The sequence below is a fragment of the Pleurodeles waltl genome, chromosome 4_1, assembly GCF_031143425.1.
Source record: "Pleurodeles waltl isolate 20211129_DDA chromosome 4_1, aPleWal1.hap1.20221129, whole genome shotgun sequence".
Lineage (NCBI taxonomy): Eukaryota > Metazoa > Chordata > Amphibia > Caudata > Salamandridae > Pleurodeles > Pleurodeles waltl.
In genome coordinates this window covers 399360284-399382179 of record NC_090442.1, presented here as the reverse complement: position 1 = coordinate 399382179, position 21896 = coordinate 399360284, and the positions used below count along the sequence as shown (strand labels likewise).

Here is a 21896-nt window from a genome sequence, read left to right as displayed (position 1 = left end):
GGACATCGATTCACCAAAATGCTAATGGTACCAGAAGTCACATCATATGCCTTCAACTCCCAGATTACACCACAGGACGTGACTTCATATAACCTTTGTCACTGTGACATCACAGGAGATGATGTCACATGAACTTTCACCACGACGGCGTTACTGGAGGTGCTTTCACTTAAGTTAAGAAGCTACAATATTTGATAATGACCTAGTCTATGTCAAACATAAGCACCTCAATTATTAATGTTCAACCAGCCATATCTTATCTACATGCATGCAGCGTAGTGCCCTTTCATTTGTGGGCACACACCTAGTTGCCATGATTCTTTCCTCGTCTGTTTGAACTGATGACTCTTACACTTTTATACCCAGCCCAGTACCCTTACCTCTTTGTATCTGGACTCCACTGACCTTGCCACCTCTCACAACTCTTTACATAACCTAAACAAGTGTTCCTAACATAGCTACAGCGACTATTATTAACGCACATAACCAGGCAACCATGGACACATGCTTGATACAACACTTGTAGCACACCAAAGCAGATTCCTAACACAGGCCTGGCCCAACACACATAACCAAAGATGTACATCTTAAACGGGCAGCTAGACAAACTGGTCTAAACACACAGCAGGATACACGTTCAAAACAAGAACATATTTGTTACACACTCAGAATACCAATACATACCTTCCTAACACAAAAAGGCACATAAAAACCCAGATCTCATACGCCCACATCAATGACACATGCAAACTACCTACACCGTCATTATGAGACATTACTTTCATGCAGACCCACTCACCCATAGAAAAGTCAAAGGCACGTTCTAGACTCACATGCCGATACACTCTTTCTCTCTCAGCCTTCAAGTTTTCTCATTCCATGTGTGAATCGCTCATTCATTTCAAGTTGCTTTTTTCGTTTCATTCTGTCAGTTGTAGTTTTCGTATTTCTAACAGGAGTAACAGGCTGTGTATCAGAATGACAAAAAAATCCTGGTCTGTTTCTGACTCACACACCCTTGTACAGCCATATATGTGAAACATATAGGCTTGTCAAACGTAGACTGCACAAATACTGCGCTAACACATTCCTTACAAATACAAGCCAACATGTTACCTACACTCACTGTCGCACACATTAAACACACGCACACACTTTCAGTCATACACACACAGAAATAAATGACTTTCATTAGGGCCGTAGCCAGGACTATAGGGTTTGTGGGTCCTGGCCCCAAGTAATGGTAAAAGTATGAAAGAATAGTCTAGTGATCTAGCTATCTCCACAGATAGTGTATTTAAAACCATGTTAGGCTAGTATCATTGGCAAAACTGAATCAATTAATCAGTATTTGTACTCACCCGTAAGGGTCTCAAGGCGCTGGGGGAGTGGGGTCTCAGCCTAGAATTTAATTACAGCTTTATAAATGGGTTTTGCACAATGAAATGGTTTCATTGTTCTAAAGTGGCTAACATTTAAAAATAACTATACATAAAATTCGGCAAGGGAAAAAGAGAGCAGGGGCCTCTATAAACTAATTTTTTTAGCAGAAGTTACTGTAAATTGTGGGGAACAGAAATTTGTAAAACAACAATCAAACTATTTGCAATCATCTGACATAAACATTAAAACCCGAGGGAGAAATGTTAAACACTGGGGCAGGGCAGAGGTCTGTTATTTGAAAAGCATTATCTCCTGCCTTTCTATGGCACTCTTCAAATTCTTCCCTTTTCGTTTTTCACTTCTGCGTGGTTCATTTATTTATTTTATAACTCGGGGATATTTCTACCTCCTAAATAGCAGAAAGCTCATCTTCTTGAAAATGAGTCTCCAGTGTCTCACTGCCCTCACGTCTGCGCAACTTTTAGGTCTCCTTTGGCTGTCGAAAGACCTGCTTTCATAGTTACTACAGGCCATCTGGAGGCATTGCCTAGCCTGGGGCGGGCTGCGGCAGGTTGCCTTTGATTTCTCTTTGCGTTGCTCTGCCACATTCTTTGTGACTGGCCGGTGTATGAAAACTTCCCGCCCTTTGCCAGTCCCCTGTACATCTGCAATAACTAGGAGGCTTGTGTAGGCCCAAAGTAGGCCCAACAGTCGGAGACAACAGAAAATAGATAAGACTCCTCAAAAGGGGCAAATACGTACTGTTTCCAGTTTGTCTTGCAATCTCGGAGTTAGAGGTCACAAGATTGGCACCAGGCATTGCAAAGGGGAAGTCAGGGGTCGTAACTGCGATCCCTTGTGACACCTAAATTGTCAATGCTAAGGACATTGTTTCAAATCCTGAGAGCATACCAGACAAGACATTCTTCTGTTAGCATTCATTCTTGTACATTTTCATCTCCGCTCTTTTATTGGTTTGGCAACTTGATATGTGAGACTATGAGGCTTAACCGCTACAGCTGCCGATTTTGGAGGTGGGGAACCACGTTTGAGTCTCAGCGTTGGCTCAGCATCCTGTGATTCTGGGCAAATCACTTAATCTCAATGCATCTACCAAAAATGAATGTGTCCTTGTGTAACGTAACTGGTGTTCATATAAAGCACTTCAATACCTTCAGGCTGAGTTTGCACTATGTGACACGCCCAAAAAAATATGGGCCTGACACATGAGGGGGTCAAATCCATGGGCAGGTAAGGTAGGGTCTCAACCAAGATGACCTTGTAGATAATATAGCTTACTTGAAGATGATTCAAACCTGGTAGGACCATCTGTTTATTTTGTGTGGCATTGGCATGACATTGCTTAACGCCTTAAAGTATTGGGAAAGATGTGGCACAGCACGTAATATGCTCTGGAGTGATGCCAGGGTAATGCCATGTAGGAAACTGAGCAGGGCCTTGTCTTCATCTAGCTGCCAGAAGACCAGGACTTGCACTGTAGTTCTGAATATGGTTTTTGGAAGGATGTGTTTGACATAGATGGAATAACGTGGGCGAGGATCAATGACCGAGAGGGTGAGGACATGGGGGAGAGAAAATAAATCAATGAAACGTGCCAAAAAATGCATCACTTCCCACTTCTGTTACCTATATCAGAATCTGTATTACTCCATTTATGATTTGTCCTACTAATACTGAAACCACATAGTACAACAGACAGCCTCGTGGTACCAACATATGAATCAGCATATGAGAGTGTGCAGCGAATCATTATAAATGCTGAATGTAAGGAAATCCCTCTTTTTGCATGATCACCCTCACATTTTAAACTGATGCTGCTGTTTTTTTTACTCTGATGGTGCACGGAGGCCTGCTAAGCAGACCTCATTGCCATTGCTCTGACCCTTAACAGATATATGTCGGATTGGTTCATCCCCAAAAGCCATAAGTTAAATTTCTTATAGGTGCCTAGTATATAGTACCAGGGGCACCCAGGGCCTGTAAAATAAAGTGTCTCTTGTGAACTGCAGCACTTAATTGTGCCACCATGAGGGTGACGAAGCAAAGTGTGACTCCCAGCTGCTATTGCAGAATTTCAACTGTTGACTTGATTTTACCAGTTAAAGTAATGGCAAATCCTAAACTTTGAAAAATATTTATGTCATCCCTAAAGCAAACCTACTGAGCCCTAAAGGCAGGGTACATTAAACTGAACATGTAGTTCCTACCCTTATATGTCACAGCAGCAAAAATCATACGTTATCATTTTTGCAGTGGAGAGTCTAGTAGCCTCATTGATGGTGAGTACTGAGTTACACTCTGACAACATCTGAATTGGACTACTGAATTTAATACTTCAAGGTATCAAAAGAATTATTACAATAAACATGACTTGATGGTCAAGTCAAACTTAATGTAACGTTTGCCCAATTGGCAACTTTATTAAGTAGCCACTTTGTTGCCCAAAGTTTTCCAGTGGCGGCTTATAGTTGCTGGCCATAAGGCAGCCTTCTGCCCTCCTGGGGTGAGGTATGAACTTCTTTCAGGAAGGAACACAAATGGACTGTTGTTGGAAGAAGTCTCCAAGGCAGGGAGGCCCAACAGGGTGTGACCCCAAAAGGTGAACTTCAAAGGGGAAGCTTCCTTTGAAGGGAAAATGGTGGGCGCTCACGCAAATGGTTGCTCTTTAGTTCTTGCAGGCAGGATGGCATCAAGAAGAGAGAGAGAGAAATGGTTGTTAAACCATGTTTTCCACGGCTATCCCAGGTACCGATACCTCTGGTGTGGGCTAGGGAGCTCCACACCCATGTGGCTGGTTCAGCCATCTTGGAAGTGGGCAGAATGATGCCTTATGGGCTAGGTAAATGCCATCTTTTACAGGAAGTCATCTCTAGGTGAGAGGGTGCCTGGTAGCCAATTGGCTAGTAGTCACCATAAACTGGGCATAAAAGCTGCACCCAGACCTCAGATCACATCTGTAATGAAGAGTGGGCCAAAGAAGAGCTGACATGCTTTTCCCAGGACTCAGCAAAAGAGAGGCTGCACCAAGATTGGACTGCACCTGCTGTTTCTTGGGCTAGCAAAGAGAGGACTATTCATGTGGTGCCTTGCTCAAGGAAAAGTCAACCCAGAGCCTCAGACAGAATGAGTGACTTCAAGAGTCAGTAGGCAGACCTGTTACAGCTACAGGGCCACAAAAGCTGAAGAAGCCTCGTTTGGCAAGCTGATAGCCAACAATACATGACCTCTTCTGACCACCAACATGCAGCCTGGGAGACTTAGTCCTCATCCTCAAAAGTTGCATTCAAATCTGCTGGACCTTAGAGAGTCATTGAGTGGAGTTTGGTCGCCCAAGGCAGAACTTATCACCTGTTAAAGGGAACTCTTTGTTTGCTGAAACCAGGGACCAACAGACCAGTGGCAACTGTTTTTGCCTGGACTTCAACTGGACTTCAAGAGACATTGACTCCTGTGACCAAAGTCACCCCACTGTGTTCTTGGACTGAGGAGTAGCCCCAGAAAGTCCCCTGTCACCAGGTCAGTATCCTGAGCATCCTTCAGCATCTTCAACATCCTTTGTCCCTTGCATCAGGCCCATTTCAGTAGGGCCTGCCACTGGACTGGAGACTGCTTTGACTAAGAGGTAGCTGCTCTCTCACCTCTTTGGCCAGAGTTGGTCACCCAAAGTGGGGCCAGAGTAGTAGTTAACAACTTTATAAACGTTATCCAGAGTCTGAAACGTTTGACTGCAAGTTTGGTCTTTTACAATGATTTCATGTGTTTAACAAAAAGGCAGTGATTTATTGTTCCTCTAATAACTCAAACCTCTGGAACCTTCAAGTGGAGTTTGCCGTTGAGCTGTCCATTAATCATATAATACAAGCTATTTTTAAATTTGTGTCAGGTTTTTAATATGTCCTGTTTCTTTCTGTTTTGGTACTTCTAGATGCTAAAATGTTCATTTGATTAAGCCTGACTTCTCAGAGCCACAGTTACCCAGGGTTGAGTTAAGGTTTATCAAGCAAATCTGACTGGATCTAGCACAGGCAGTGAGTTTATCAGAGAGTGAGGTCTGATAACTGCATCATGTAATAAACCAATTTCCTCATAATAGAGTTAGTCATTCTAGTAAGAGGGTAATTGAGGAAACCTTGCTGCATAGTTAGAGAATATAAAGGGCACAAAGGTACATACAAGAAGCAAACAGTGGTTCTTGGAAATTCTGCAAAGGATTACTTTTAGAAAATAAAAATATGAATAAACGATGAAAGCGGATAAATATTTTGAAAAATATTCTGAAAATGATGAAAAGAATGTAATCTATGCAAAATAAAAACACGATGCCAAGATGTTAAGGGCCTGACTCACAAAAGTAAACCTACACTTTTGTGAAAGTTTATGATTGTTTGCTATTCAGAAAGGGATTTACAAGTAGAATCTTTACGAGTACAGTCTCCTCGCGTAATTAGATAGGACTGTCCACTCTTTTAATGTGCTGAGGCTGCACACTCGTAAATATGCTACTCATAAATCCCCTTGTGATTAACAAATAATCATAAAGTGTAAGTTTACCTTAGTGAAATTAGGCCCCAAGTCAAAAGTGTGGTTGTTTCTTTTAAGCACGTGGCTCACACATGTAGTTAAAAATTCAAGTAAGAGTTATGATTCAAAAAAGAGAAACCTCATGACTTTCTCTAACAGTTATTTTCATGTGAAAAATTCAGTGGATGATGAGACTGGCCTGAGTTAAGGTCACAGTACACGAGTTCAAAGTCAATGGTATTTCAACCCAATATAATTATAGTGTTGTCATCAGGACTAAGGAAATAATGCCTGAGAGAGTCCACGGCAGGCCAGTATGCCATAGATAAATTATAGAGCCAATCTGAAGTTACTAGAACAGTTGACTGCAGAAGTTCTGAGTTTTGGAGATACTGTGAGCTTGGAAGTTAGCTGGATGCAGCCCACTAGACAAAACAATGTTGCAATAGACTCTTTCAGGGTACTGAAGTTGTAAGCACTAGAGAGAGGAAGTTCACATGGTGGTAACTCAAAAACTGGATGGTGTCATCTCGGGTAACTGGGCTAAGTAAGAAGCTGTGCAAGATTGATTGAAGCATGATAATCTGTCTGAGAGGTCCGTAGCAAGCTAGAAGAGTGGAGCAAAAAGTCTCTGTCTCATCCCAGGAGTATTGTTTTGGGTCAGCATACTTCCTAGACTCTGTCGCTTAACTGCAGATGTTAAGAACTGCACACCAAGAGGCCCAAGTGACTAGGGAGGCTTCACAAAAAACAGTCTCCAACACCCTTTTGTGAGCTTGCTTCTGTACTAGAGCCCAAAACTCTCTGCCTTACCTTTAACCATTAATAAGCTCATCACCACATTCCTTGCTCTGGGTTAAATACCGCGCTCGGTCTCTTAAATGTCTGCAAGAGTCCTCTGACTTACACACTAAATGGTCAAAAAATCTTGATGTTATAAATATATGTGGGTGATGAGCTAATCTGTATCAAAGTAAGGCAGAACTCTGGAGACCTGTGTGGCCTGATGCATGTGAATTTATGGAAGAATGAAAACTGAGAAACCACATTTGAGGAAACTAAAGCATGGAAAGCCAATTTTAAGGAAAGACATTTTTAAGGAAATACAACCACAGAACAGCTCTTTAACAACCTTTTTTCCAGATAATTGTACAGTGTTCTAATTGTTCTACATGCATTATGCTAGCATTGGGAGCTAAAGTCTTCTTCTGCTATACGTATAATGAACAAGCCACTATTCACAGTAATATTGCCCACACCTGGCTCCAGCGCTGTTCTGTCCCTCACTCTCTCAGTGAGCACATGCACAAATCACATAAACCTTAGATTGGAAATCACACTGTCCAGTCACACGTTACATCACCCAAGACTAACTTGTTTGACCACTCTTCTGTCAATAATAATTGGTCTCTGTGTGTAGAAAATTAGCAGCCAATCCAGATATTTTGGACTGCCCAGGACTCCCAGACAATATTCCCATATTCCTGTCAGAGACTGGCTACCAGACCAAGGTCAGTTTTCTCGTTCATTAAATTTTAACCACCCTCATGGCAAAATTCCCCTCTTTCGGTGAGCAAAAATAGGGATGACTCTGCATGGTTAGCAGACAAGTAGATATTTTTGCCCCCTTCCTTCCATTTGGCTGAAAGATCACTTGCACCCATCTGGGTCCCTGAGAGAAACTGTCTCATTAAATATATCTAAGAAATTGGAGCATTAGAAGTGAGGGTGAGAACACACCTCAAATAATAATGACAATCCTTCTCAGGATTAACCACAAAAGTCAGCAAATAAACCTTCCGGATCAATGTGGACATCGAAACATACTAGTGCTTTACTGACCAGGCGGTGGCAGGCATCCTGATCTTGAAGGTGCCATGGCTACCAAAACCACATTGGCCTGTGGGAGTGTATATCTCCCCAATAGGGCACGCCACAGTGGGAGTATGGGACAGGGTCTATTATCGGCAAGGGCTCACCAACCCTCTGACCCCGTAGACATCTATAATAGGAACCTGGATTTACCCCTGGTGCAAGCTGGCTCTGTGTTCACTGCATGGCAGAAGGCCAACTGCAAGCGTATAGGTGGCCTGTTGCTCTGCACTGGATCCGAAGAGGCTTTCACTCAGTAAGTGTGCAGCTCCACACGACTCTGTCATTTAATGCCGGATCCAATAAAGACTTTACTAAGAAGCTACATAGTATGGCTTTGTGGGGCTATGCACTGCTCTGCATCACTCTGTGTTGGATCCAGTGAGGCTTTCAATCAGAAGCTGCATGGTTGTGTTGGGCTCTGCATCGCTCTGCATCAGATTTGGTGAAGCCTTTCATTAGGAGCTTTGGGGATCAATGTGTCATCCACTGAAACCTTCAGTTAGGTAGGGAGAAGTGCACTCTAACTCCAGCTAAGGGTCTAGGACCTTAAGGACAGCTCTTGGGGGTCACAACTTAATTCCACCTAGGAAGTCAGAGGGGTCTAGGTCAGATCCATTTAGGTCTGGTCATCTGGAAAGAAGGAAAGGCCGCTTAAAATTGATGTATTCCTGTCGTTCACTCAGATGATCAGCCAACTGAACCTTGAAGTCACTTCTAGGGTGCTGGGGTCAAGACATGCAGGTCCATTCTTCTTGAGGCTTGAGACAACAAGGCAGTCCCTCATCTGAGTCTTCAGAGGCCTAGAAGTATTCTGATTTCAGTTTCTAGGGTGCTACCTTTACACCCAGTAAAAGTCTGTGGATGGTGGATACCTCTTTCTCTAATGCAAAAACTAGTTCTGGTCAGTTTGTCCCTTTGCCTTGGGGTTTGCTCTAGCCTGAATAGTGAAACAAAGGGCGGGCAAACTCAAGCATGAGCAGCATCTGCCTCTTACAGAGTGGGCTTCTTCTGAAATCAGTATGTGCTGGGTACAGCTCCAGGGCTACCATTTTGAAGTACAATCAGGGGAATGAACAGCTCCCCCTTTGCCATCCTGTCACAAAGACCCTTACCTCTCTGCACCCAGGTCCTTTGTCTACTGTCTGGGAGGAATACACATCACACCACTGGAGAGTCATTAACAATCAGGTGAACCCTCGCAGAATGGTACATTTGGGTTAAGCAGGAAAATGCCAGCTTTCTAAAAGTGCAATGTTCAAAATACTAATTTAAAATCAAACTTGACAATTAGGTTGGATTTTAAAATCCTATTCCAATGAGTCCTTGAATACAGTTTCTAGCTAGCCCCAAACTGAAGTTATGCTTTATAAGGAGCTATGATGTAACTCAGTGCTTTTCTTTAGGAGAGCTAGCTTTGTAACAGAGAAGAATGACTTTGGATATGTTTCACTGCCAGGACATTTAAAACATTAAATGTATATGGCTGACTATTTCAGTACTATGCATCCTACCTCATGGGCATTTAGGGTGTGCCTTAGGGGTGACTTATAGTGCTGCAGCCCACTAGTAATATTTAATTTACAGGCCCTATGTGCATGTAGTACCATATTCTAAGAACATGTGAGTAAATTGCATTCACCAATTATGTGTATACCATGCTTGGAAGGGAGAGGGTAAGGACTTTACCACTGGTTAGCAGGAGTAAAGTGCACATACAGTCCTAATACTAAAGAAAATGGGTTCAGCTACATAAGGCAAAAATCTGGGAATATCCTGCAGAAAGGGCAAATTTCCAACTATATTAGATTCATTTTGTGCACACTCACAAACCATGCCTGTCTCCTGGTACAATTGCTTTATAGATGAAAATACAAGGAGGCAGAGGAAGCTCATTTTCACAGGCCACTCACAATGCCAGTGACCTTCACTTCACAAGTGAAATTTTTGTGTCAGTGCATTTTACCGATGGAGCACTGGAGACCACACATTGGTGTTAAAATTTCATACAGTGTAAAAGGGAATATAATACACGGTTTGGCATTAAGCTCTTGTTAGTGGGCTTCTTCTTACAAATGTTTTTGATCACTGATTTTTTACACTACACTGTGACAAAGGCGAGTGCATTGCCAAGCTTACCCTACATGCACAAAGGGTATTCAGTGTTCTTTGTCCTGCAGTGGTCACACCTTTGTATTACAGAATGGGTCATAAGGGGCTATACCTTAGATCTTAAATAGTGCCATTACAGAATCGTGCATAGAACCAAAGGTCCAGCTTAGGTATGAGCTGAATGTCTGCTTCTCATCAATCAGGTAGCCGACATTAAGTATGCTGATCAATAGTGCAGGTTTTGCAAGCAATCATGGAAGGACATAAGGACTACTCTCCTCATACCCCACTGCAATGGCTGAGGGACATTCCAAAGATTTCACTTTATTATTATGGATCAAATCTGTTTATTGGTTTTAGGATGCAAGAAACACATTACACAGCTGTGCGCCTACAACCTCAATGGCCGGCAGCGTATGGCATCATCTGTCATATAGTCTGAAAAAAGGGTCTGGTAGAGAGTGTTTTTATGGCATGGGCTTAAGTACAATATTGCCAGTCTCACATCAGGCAACAGTAAACAAGAACGAGTATCACAAGAAGGAAGGAAACCAGCAGGAAGGAAAAAGAAGAGAGTAAAAAAGTTGAATACGACAGACGATAGGTCAGGTGGTGCAGTCTTCTTAAGAGAAAGTTTGGGATCCCCCAGAGTGTCATGAAGGACAACACCACACACTGACTCATTGGCATGCGAACCCAGTACTCCGTGACACACCATGACACACCTACACATCTTTGCTGTATAGAGAAAGTACATGCTTCACTTCATTACATAATCTTGAAACTTAACAGGCAACCTACATGTCCTGTGATCTCTAGTCCTCTTACCAATAACCTCGTCCCTTCCTGTTACCACCACCAACCCTTCATTTGCCTCCCTTGTATTACCCATATGCCCCGGCACATCTTTGTCGTCCATCATCATGAAACCCGAACACCTAACCTCCTCCTCTTTCTCCCACTTGCATTGACCCTGCATCCTGACGCTTCCATGTTTGCAATACATAGCCACTGTTCTCTTGTTCCATTTTTGCCCATTCTTCAACACTACATGCCAATCATGAACATTGCTTACCTCCATGGGGTCTGAAAATTTATTAGAACCACTTCCTCTTCTACCCAATTTAATTTTCATCCAATCTCCCTTGGTTATCCTGCCACTTTCACTCCTTACTTTTCATGTTTTACCTTGCTCCTCCATCCACTGTGGTGATATTTTTGTCTTGGGTTTTCTACCCCTCATCCTCTCAAAAGGAATTTCCCCTGTCGCACCATTTTCTGTAGTGTTGTACGCCCACACCATTTCTTCCACCATTTCCCTCACCCCCTTACAGTTCTGCACCTCCATTTGTATTGCCCTTTTCACCATGCGATTCACTCGTTCCACCATTTCATTCCCCTGGGGGTTATAGAATGACATACACACGTTTGATGCCATTTCCTTCTAAGAAATTTCTCATCTCCACCAATGTGAGTTGTGTTCCATTGTCCGTCACCAGGAGACCTGGGTTCCCGTCACTTCTAAACACGTTTTTTGAGCATTCTGATTACGCTTTCCCTAGTCAAATGCTGCACAAATTCCACTGTGACCCCCCAGTTTACATCAATCATCACCACAGTGAAACAATCATTCTCGTTCACATAATCCATAGGCCTAAGTATGTCCAAACACAGCTTCTTCCATGGGCCTCCTTCTTCACTGATACACCCCATACCCTTATTAGTTACTTTCAAACTCTTCTTACTCTCCTTACACATGTAACACTCTTCAACCTACTTGTTCACTCGTTGATCCATACCAGGCCACCAAAACTTCTCCTTCAATCTTTTATTAGTGAGCGTCTGCCCTAAATGGCCTTCATGTGCCAACATCACTAATCTTGTTTTCACTCCATCAGGCGGTAATGTCTTAAGGACCTCGATGTAAATGCACCGGCTTCTCTACCCCATTTTTGTACTGAGATAATACTGCTCCTAGCACATGTGCACTTGCATCCACTGTAACTACTGTACTGCATTTTGGTTCAAAAGGCGTCAGAATATTTGCATTCACAATATCCTCCTTAATGCCCCTAAAGGCTTGCTCTTGTTCATTTCTCCACCTAAATTCTCTGCCCTTTCTCAATAACTCCCTAAATGGGTCAGTCTTTTCAGCAAAATCATTCACGAACTTTGAATAATATTCTTCCAACCCCATAAAGGACCTTAGTTGATCTTTCCCCACAGGTGTGGAAGCTTCCCTTATCGATTTAACCAAATGTTCTTTGGGACTAACTCCTTGCCCTGAAATGGCATACCCTAAATACTTTATTTCCTCCACCAAAAATTTAGATTTCCCTTTACTCAAAGTTAAACCTGCCTCTCCAAAAACTTCCAGCACTCTCACCAAAGTACTATTGTTCTCTTCCTTTGTAGCTCCATAAATCAATACATCATCCTGGAAAAACCATACACATGGAACTCCATCCAACAAGACATTCATCAGCCATTGGAAAACACTTGAAGCTGATGCCAACCCAAACGGTAGCCTTGTAAATTGAAACACACCTTCTGTGGTAATAAAGGCAGTTAGATTCTTTGAACTTTCATGCAACTTAATCTGGTGGTACGTGGACTTGAGATCTAATCTGAAAAAGTACTTTGCCCCCTTCAACTGCAACACCATCTCTGAAATATTAGGTAATGGAAAACTGCCAATTTCATAGCCTGGTTCAAAGACCTAAGGTCTACACAAAATCTTATATGCCCATCACTCTTCTTCATTATTAACAATGGTGATAACCACCCAGATGCCTCCACTAGCTCAATTATACCCTCCACTTGCATGTCCCTTAGCATCTCTCTCACTTCACTCCTTACAGCTATTGGCACGCTCTACACACTATGCCTCACAGGTATCTTCCCACTCTTCATTTTAATCTCATGCACATAACCCTTCAACATACCAACACGGTTTTCAAATACTCCCCCAAATTTTTGTAATATGCTTTCCACACCCTCATCCTCCAGTACCACCAAAACTTGTTCAACAGATCTGGGGTCCAATATAACCTGTGAATCATATTAATGCATTAGACACGTACACTTTACCTTCTGAGGTCTTCCCTCTGAATTCAAATGATGCATATATGAAACCCACTATGTTGATGTCTGCTCACCCATAACCCTTCAGTTTCACATCACTGACTTGCAACTTTACTTCAGGCTGTACCTTGTTGTATTCCCTGGTTGGTACAATAGAATACAGTGAGCCAAGATCTACCATCAACTCGATTTCTTTCCCATTGATTTTAAAAATAGCCTTTGGTCTCACAATTTCGGAACAGTCTCTACCCTCAACGCAGAGGACCCTGTCTGGCACAGACTCCACATCCTCAACATACAAAACTTTATTACATGACAAGTCTTTACACACTCTTGCTAAATGCCACCTCCTACCACACTTTCTACAGTCTTTGTCATGAGCAAAACACCCTTTAAAATCAGTCACATGGGATAAACTCCCACATCTGTAACAACCTTTGAAATTTGACTTGATATTATTCCTCTCTTTGCCTTTGTTGCTACTGTACTTCTCTTTGTTACTCCCCTCTTCCGTGGACTTAGCATGTGAATCTTTCTTAAAAACCATGTTGACTTCTTCCTTTTGAGACAACTGTCTCTGTTCCAATTTCTGCATCTCCTTCATAGATAGATCTGCCTCCTCAACAACTTTAGCTATACCAATAGCCTCCTGTAAGGTCCGATTTCTAGCTGCCCACAGCCTTTCTTGTATCCATTTGTTCTTGCATTGAACAATCAACTAATCTCTAATCATCTGGTTGGTCATATACCCAAAATTACATTTTAACACCAGTTTTCTCAAACGCGTCACAAACTGATCAAATGGCTCCTTTTCTTTCTGTGGCTGTGTATAGAACTTATGTTTCGGCATGAAAATATTGACTTGTTTGCCAAAATACGTTTCCAACCTCTTTTTAGCTTCCAAATACGGATTCTCCATTCCCTCACCGTCTGTACCGCTTGCCACTGGTAAATACCTAAAAATGTGTTGCCCTTTCTTCCCTGATGCATTTATCAACAATGCCCTCTTGCTTGAGGGCCTGAACTGTTGTCCATCTATGGCCTCCAAATAATTCTCAAAGTTCAAAATCCATTCTTCCCACTCGACTTTTCGTGTTCCAGCCTGTTCTAAAATCATGGGAGGCGAACTTATGCCTTGCGCACTGCAACTCACACCTTCCATGTTACCCAAAAAAAAAACTTGAATTCAAAGTCACACTTTACTTATAAATGGTGGATAAGCAAGACCTGCAGAACTTAGTCCATACGCTAAACTCCACCTCCCTGCTCCTAACTGCTTGCTTGCTTGTTTTATGAGCTCCCTTCAATTTCCCATTTTATTTACTAGTAGGTGTGCATATCACTGTTGGGATCAGGTGACACACATCTGTTTAAATATCTTGACCTCTCCTTTATTGCATTGAAACACAATTCCTTATATGTAACTACACCACCTTTAGGTGCGTGTGTGTGCATATAACCTTTAGGATCAGGTAGCACAGGAACTAAAATGTGGTCCTTGATTTAAACGTTGACACACGATATGTGATATTTAACTACACCTCCTTTAGGTGTGTGTTACATTCAAAATGGCGGCTGAGGCTCCTATGGGCCATGTCATATGACATGAACCAAACCAACCTCACTTAAGATGGCGGCCAACGATTCGATGATGATGGGCCGCGTCACGTGACAGGTGAACAACTCCTTTAAGGCCCGTATCACATGACATGAAAGATGTCTCTGCCCCACCAAAAAGCTCTGTGAGTTCACCGATGCTCCTGGACTGCCTCCGACGATTTCGCACACCACAGTCATCAGATCCTCTGATGCTGACGCAGTTCCTCAGTAACTATGTGGTCTGGCTTCACCACTTCACCGCTACTCGCTCTACGTCCGGGTTTACTCCACGCTTGGCTGGAGGGCAGCTTGTCGCCAAATTTGTAATGACGAGTCGTCGTTCCACATGTAGAAAAAAGTATTTTTTTTAACAGTTTGCCAGCATGAAGTAAGAACCACCTCCATCCACTGCATCTCCTTCCTATCCCTCAACCGTCTTCAACCCCATGACAACATTTCATGCATGCAACTGTGACATCATGCATGTTGCCACGAGGCTGAACAACATATCCACACACATCCATTATAACACACTCTTCTTAAGAGAACGTTTGGGATCCCCAAGAAGTGTCATGAAGGGCAGCACCACACACTGATTCATTGGAATGCGAACCCACTACACAGTGACACACCTACACATCTGTGCTGTGCACATGCAGGGAGAACCACGTTAGCTGTTTGTAATATTGTTTGTAATATGGAGCATGCCTTCCATTTCATTGGAGCACTACTGTTTGTGCATCTATTTGAGTCTGTATAAACGTTCCCTCACTTCTCCATAACTGTTAAAATGTATGTTCCTATTTCAGTCATATGCTCTTTTTATTTAGGACGGAATTGTGGATTTCCGGGAGTATGTTACTGCCATCAGCATGTTGGTGCAGGGCTCACCAGAGGAGAAACTGCGGTGGTCTTTCAAGCTGTATGACAAGGACCGTGATGGTACAATCACAAGGTCAGAAATGCTGGAAATCATGCAGGTGTGTATCGGGCTCTGAAAAAAGCTTATCTTGGAAACTGTTCATTGTATGAAAGTATGTGTTAGGAAATAACAGTGAAAGGCCCATGGACGTCAGTTCACCGAAATGCCAGGGATAGCAGAAATGGCATCACAGGAAGTTTCACCTCCACTGTCACCCACAGACATACCTATACATACTCACAAGTTCACGCTTACATACCCTCTCTCACATAAACACTCTCTCTCCCGCAAGCATGCACACAATACACATTTAAAAGCATTTTTACTTACCTCAGAAGCCATGGAAGAGCGTATGCCACCTAATTGCACTCCATTTTTATTACACTTATTAAGAAAAATATATTATTATTCACTATTAGTGTATTAGTGTATTAAGTCAGCAAGCAGCAAAAATATTTTAAGTGCAAATTCGCAAAACGGACTATACTTCGCCATCTGAGCTGTTGGTGCATACAACTCTAAACTCATCTCAATTTCATATTTCTTTTCTACATTTTCTGTCATGCAGCAAATGGAGGATGAGACATGCCATGCAATATGAAACTCTAGATAGCATCTAACAAGGAGGTACCTTGATCTTTTCCGAAAAATTAAGTGAGAAGACTTTGAGGACTTGAAACTGTGTGTTATGGTAGAAAGCTAACCACCTAATTCTATAGTTCTCGCTTGTTAAGGCCAGCCTCAAATCAAGCCTACACTTACTCAAACAGCCAGGGCAAAAGTACAGATTACAACATCGGAATACAAGATGGCAGCACTATTAAAAGATGTGTTAATGTGCAAAAACGCAAAGACTTTAGTAGTACTTTCAGCAGGTATAAAAACGATTTCACATTGTTCACCATCAAAACTGTTTACCGTGCAGCTGCACATCTAATCACCGCCAAATGAATATTGGCCATGTGTCCCAATGTGAAGGAATTAGACTGGCTTCCAATATTTCAATACCTCGCCCGAGGGTGTAAACGCTATATACGTACATATACCAGTTGCGTCAGCTATAATCAAACAACGTAAAAAAGCTGAAATATCTCCTAGACAAGTGACCATTAAAGGTACCTGCTACTGGTAACATGCTACATGAGTTGGAAAATAACAAAGCCAGAAGGCATTAGAGTGTAGTAACTTTAAGAAGAATGTAAACAAAGGGATATACCATTTCTGCCAGTTTTACAACTGTCTGTTTGCTTCACAAGCTACCCATATTTCTGCTTCTGTGTTATCCACTTTAGGATATGAACTTCACTTTGAAAAACAGCTTGAGGTGCGACAAGAAAGTGCTTACATAGGCCTCAAATCCATCTACATGAATAAGGAAAGACACAGATGGTCTCCACAGAACATAGATCTGTGAGATTATGTTGTGAGTTTGAGCCAATGGATCATTAAACGCTGCTCAGATTTACAAATAACATCCCTCGAGGTGTGCAGCTCCAGAGTTGCCTGAAATTGTTTCGTACGAAGGGTCTTAAAGGACAAATGTAAAACTTACCCTCTTCAACTGCTAGTTTGTAATAAACGACCCACACTCAAATATGTCTTACATGTGTATTCATAGGCACTGCCTTATGTTGCTGGGCTGCACCAATTGTGTGTAGGGCTTTGCCTCAGATTAGACATTTACCAAGGTCCAATAATACAATATGGGTTATGGTTTGTGATCTACTGGTCTTAATTACCAATCCCACACAATCCAAATGCTCATGAGGTTTTTTATGTTGTGTCCTAAAAATCGGTTTCTTAGTTTTATATACAATAGAAGACATACAACTACAATGATTACAAATGGTTACCGATATGTTCCAAAACTATTGGCATCTAGTCAAGAAGAGCTTCATAATTCACATACATTGTATTAAAAAACACACCCTCAGTAGATAAGGAGAGAATGCCACGTTTGCAGGGCCCAGATGATTTTTTTTACCAGATAATTAACTTTAATTAATCAGCATTCTAGGGTATGGAGAGTTGTTTGATTTAGATGATAATGTCTTTTTTTGTTTTTATGAACCTTTGATGAAATGAGGTCTGTCAAATACTGAATACAACTAGTTAAATTGTAATGTAGGACCTTTCAACAAAGCAAGAGTTGAGAAACAAATTAGCAAAGAGAGTTACTTATATTAGTGATTCTAAGGCACAGTCTCTGCATAGGAAATTAGCTTCGTTTAACAAAGCACTTCTATAAAGCTACGTGCAAAGCAAGATCACAGTCTTTAGTGGTCTGTGTCTGAGCCCCCTTCCTGCCTAGCAGGTGAACATTTTAGTGAAAGTCAATTTTAAATTTTCCCTGAAGGTATGATTGGTTCACTTTTGGTAGTTTGGCATGAGCACCAAGACAAATCAGCAGAAAACTCAGATTTGTTTTCTGTAGCAAAACTATGCAAATAATAGAGATGCATAAAACAGTGCGCATTCTGACTGTGCTGGTGGCAGTGACAGTGTGGCGGCATCGGCATCGGCTCTCTCTTTGAGCCGAAGTCAATGCTGCCTCACTGGCTCCGCCATCCAGCCCCTCTGGAACATCGTATACAGCCATCGGGACGCCATCGGCGGCATCCTCCCCATTCTTGTCTTGGCGGTCTGACTGATAGGTTCATAATCAGGCCCTATATTACTGAAAACACATTGAAAAACATTAATATTTTTTATATATTCTTGTCAATGATATTCTTACATCATAATATTTATGGATCACGATATTTTATTTCCAGTATGTCTGTATCCTGATTTGTCAAACACCTGTGAGATGGATTTAACATGGTTTCCTTCTTCTCGGCTGCGCCTGGAATGAGGCACTGTGTGGTTTCAAGAAAAATGTGAATTGGTGGCAGAAGTAGCAGTCTGCCGGGCCCTGCTCTCACTAACTTGGCCAGCATTAAGTCTGGATGAAACAGCAGTAGTTCCCTCTCCCCTGGTGCCAGCAGGTAAGTCAAGACGGTGGCAATCTGAATTTTGGATGCTCACTGACATGAGAGAGAAAAGGAGCCCTTGAGAGTACTGGCTGTAAGGGATAGCCTTGGACTGGTTGTGGATGTTGTCGGAGAACAATACAAGAAGTTACCCTACCTGGAAGAGAGGAGGAGGTGGAGAACAATAGCCATGGGACAAACAATGTAGTGGCAGAATGTCATACGGACACTTCCTCAGCACTAATCATGGGGGCTAATTCACAGCAAAACTATGTCAGCTTATGCGAATAACCAGAGTTCCCCTAATGATACGAAGGACTTCGCTGCACTGTAGCCTGAGTCTACCAGAAAATACCAGGGAGGTGAAGCTGAGGCTGTGATTGCAACCAGCTCCATATCTGATTTGTTCCAACTTGAATACATTCATTTAACCGTTTAATTGACCATATAAAAATGTGCACGAGTCTCTCGTGTTGAATACTAGGATTTCTATATCAGCTTTGGTAATATTTTCATCAAACTATCATTTAGCATTCAACCTTCATTTAAGTGCTGAAAAATGTGAATGGAGGAAATTTCTTTCCAGCAAGTTAAGGATTTATTCTAGAGAGTTATTTCTCCACCCTGATGTAATGCATACAAAAAGGTATCTTAACGGTAATACCCTCTGTATACCTGTATGCTATATTTTGGACTGGGCAGTTACTTACGTTTTCAATGTTGACTCTTCGTGGTTTCTGAACGCTGCACAGACAGTAATGGGGTAATGTTTTACGTAAGGCATCTTCATGCAGAGATATCCTCAAGAAGTTATGGGTGAATGCCTAGTTCAACCTTCAGTTGTCTGTTATGCAATGCTCCCATGTGACTCCAGCTTACAATTCAATTCAATTGCAGCTCTAAAACTTGTTTCTATTTTGGTTGCACCACTCTAAATAGATCACTTGTATGTGTCAGTATGCCGCTTTATATAAGTGCTGAATAATAGCAAGCCACCATCTTTTCTTGTTTTATTAATAAATCCCATTCATATTAGGACAGATTCCAAGGTACATGTACTCTGTAAAATCTAGCCACAAAAGGCTTCTAGTACATAGAGGTAAGGCTATGTGCATATATGTCATACTTGGCAATAAACTCACCATTGGCCCTAAAATCTACAGCAGCCACTACCAATTCAGCTTTGAATCCACTTCAGTTGTTCATCAAGAAAGATTTCTGTTTTATTTAAAGTGAGTACATTGCCTTTAACAACATGTTGCATACATGAAAAATAGATGTGATTTTCACGAGAGACTCACGATTTTTAAAGCCAACAATGTCTGTTTTTTGGTGTCCCCAGCCTAATATTGCCTCTACTTCAATATACACCAATGGGGGTATTACATACCCCAGATGTCCCTAAAAACAACACTTCCCACTTTGAAAATGCTGGTGTGTATGATGTTGCACACTGTTCGAAAGTGACAGCAGGTGACCTTTAAAAGCGGTGGGGCACAATTTGTGGCTCGGATTCCAGTGGGCAAGCCTGACTTCTCAGTGGGCTCTAGGGGACTCACTTAGTCCCACTCTGACTCATTCGGTCTACTCTGTATCATTCTAAATCTGACTCACTCAGTTAATCTCACTCAATCTCATTTATACTCACTCAGCACCACTCACTCTCATGCTGAATCACTTATCACTCAGTCTCACTCTGACTCCCCTAGTCTCACTCAGTCTCACTCGTTTCCACTTAGCCTCACTCATTCTCTGACTCACTCAGTCACACTCATTCTCTGATTCACTCAGACTGTGACTCACTCAAACTCAGTTAGTCTCACTTAGTTTCACACATTTTCACTCATTCTCGGAAAAACAGTCTTACTCTGATTCATTTGTTCTCACCAACTCACATAGGGGGTTATTACAACTTTGGAGGAGGTGTTAATCCATCCCAAAACTGACGGTAAGGTGAAGGATATACCACCAGCCGTATTACGAGTCCATTATATCCTATGGAACTCGTAATACGGCTGGTGGTATATCCGTCACATTTGGGACGGATTAACACCTCCTCCAAAGTTGTAATAACCCCCATAGTCTCTGTCATTCAAACTAATTCCAGCTCAGTCCCACTCATTTAGATTTGCTCTGACAAAATCAGTCTCTCACTCTGTCTCACTCATTCTTACTCACTCAGATTGTGACTCACCAAGCCTTATACACAGTAACATTCACTGCCATTATCCCTCAGAATAACACTCACTGTCATTCTCATTCACAATTACACTCAGCCATTCCCCCTCACAGTAACAATCATTGTCATTCCCTCTCATAGTAACACTCACTTTCATTCTCCATCACAGTTACACTCACAGTTAGGATCACTGCCATCATCCCTAATGGTTACCCTCAGCGATTCTCCCTCACAGTAACACTCACTGTCATTCTCCCTTACAGTTAGACTTACTATCTTTCTCCCTCACTCACTATCATTCATTCAGACTCATACTTACTCTTCCTATCATTCATTGTCACTCATTGTCTCTTCCACTGATTCTTTCACTTTCATTCACACCACACATGCACACATGCACACTTGCTGTCTCTCACAGACACACTCTTACCCTCAAACATACACACTTACCTACATGCTGAGCACACAACATTTAAAAGCTGTAAAATGTTTTACTTACTTTGCTGCAGGTCCCATTTAAAAGATTGCTTCTTTCAGCTTCCAGCACTGTGGCATGAAATAGAAACCTCAAACCTACTCCATCACAGATTTGAGGTTTTAGTGTCTGCTCTTTCACCCTACACTTTGAAACACTCCGATGAGTTGGGGAAGGGTGGGGTGATTGGCACTGGAGGGCTTACTCTTGGAGTGCCCCTGCCTACCTTTAGCTGTGACGGCTAGCACTTCACAAATTGGGGCATCACTGAGGCACGCCAGGGCCCCAAGGTCAGGGATGGAATTTCTGCAGCCCTGGTGATCTCTCTACAACGGCTGGTGCAGGTGCCTTTGTGCGCCTCTGCCAGCCATCAGACAGAGACTGCCATCAGACAGAGACTGTTGCCGTACCAAAGGAAGTTGACATTTTTAACCCCTTCACTGCGAGGCCTTTTCCCCTCCTGTGCCGAGCTTTTTGTGGCTATTTGGGGCAGTTCGCCCTAAGCCCCTCATAACCTTTTATCTACACAAGCTATCCACACCAAATTTGCGTCCTTGTTTTCCAACATCGTAGGGATTCTGATGGTACCCAGAGTTTATGGGTTTCCTTGGAGGAGACCAAGGAATTAGCCAAAAATGCAGCTAAAATTTAGATTTTTTTTTTAAAAAAATGGAAAAAAGGGCTGCAGAAGAAAGCATGTGTTTTTTCCCTAAAAATAGCATCAACAAAAGGTTTATGGTGCTGAAATCACCATCT

General features: G+C 42.2%; 1 protein-coding gene across 1 annotated transcript in view; it reads left to right on the top strand.

The window, feature by feature from the left end:
* LOC138287793 (guanylyl cyclase inhibitory protein-like) overlaps nucleotides 1-21896 on the top strand; it is a 203257-nt gene that overhangs the window by 127271 nt on the left and 54090 nt on the right. Inside the window, exon 3 of the mRNA XM_069228625.1 lies at nucleotides 15423-15572. Coding sequence (XP_069084726.1) covers nucleotides 15423-15572 — 150 coding nt within the window. The remainder of the gene's footprint in view (nucleotides 1-15422; nucleotides 15573-21896) is intronic.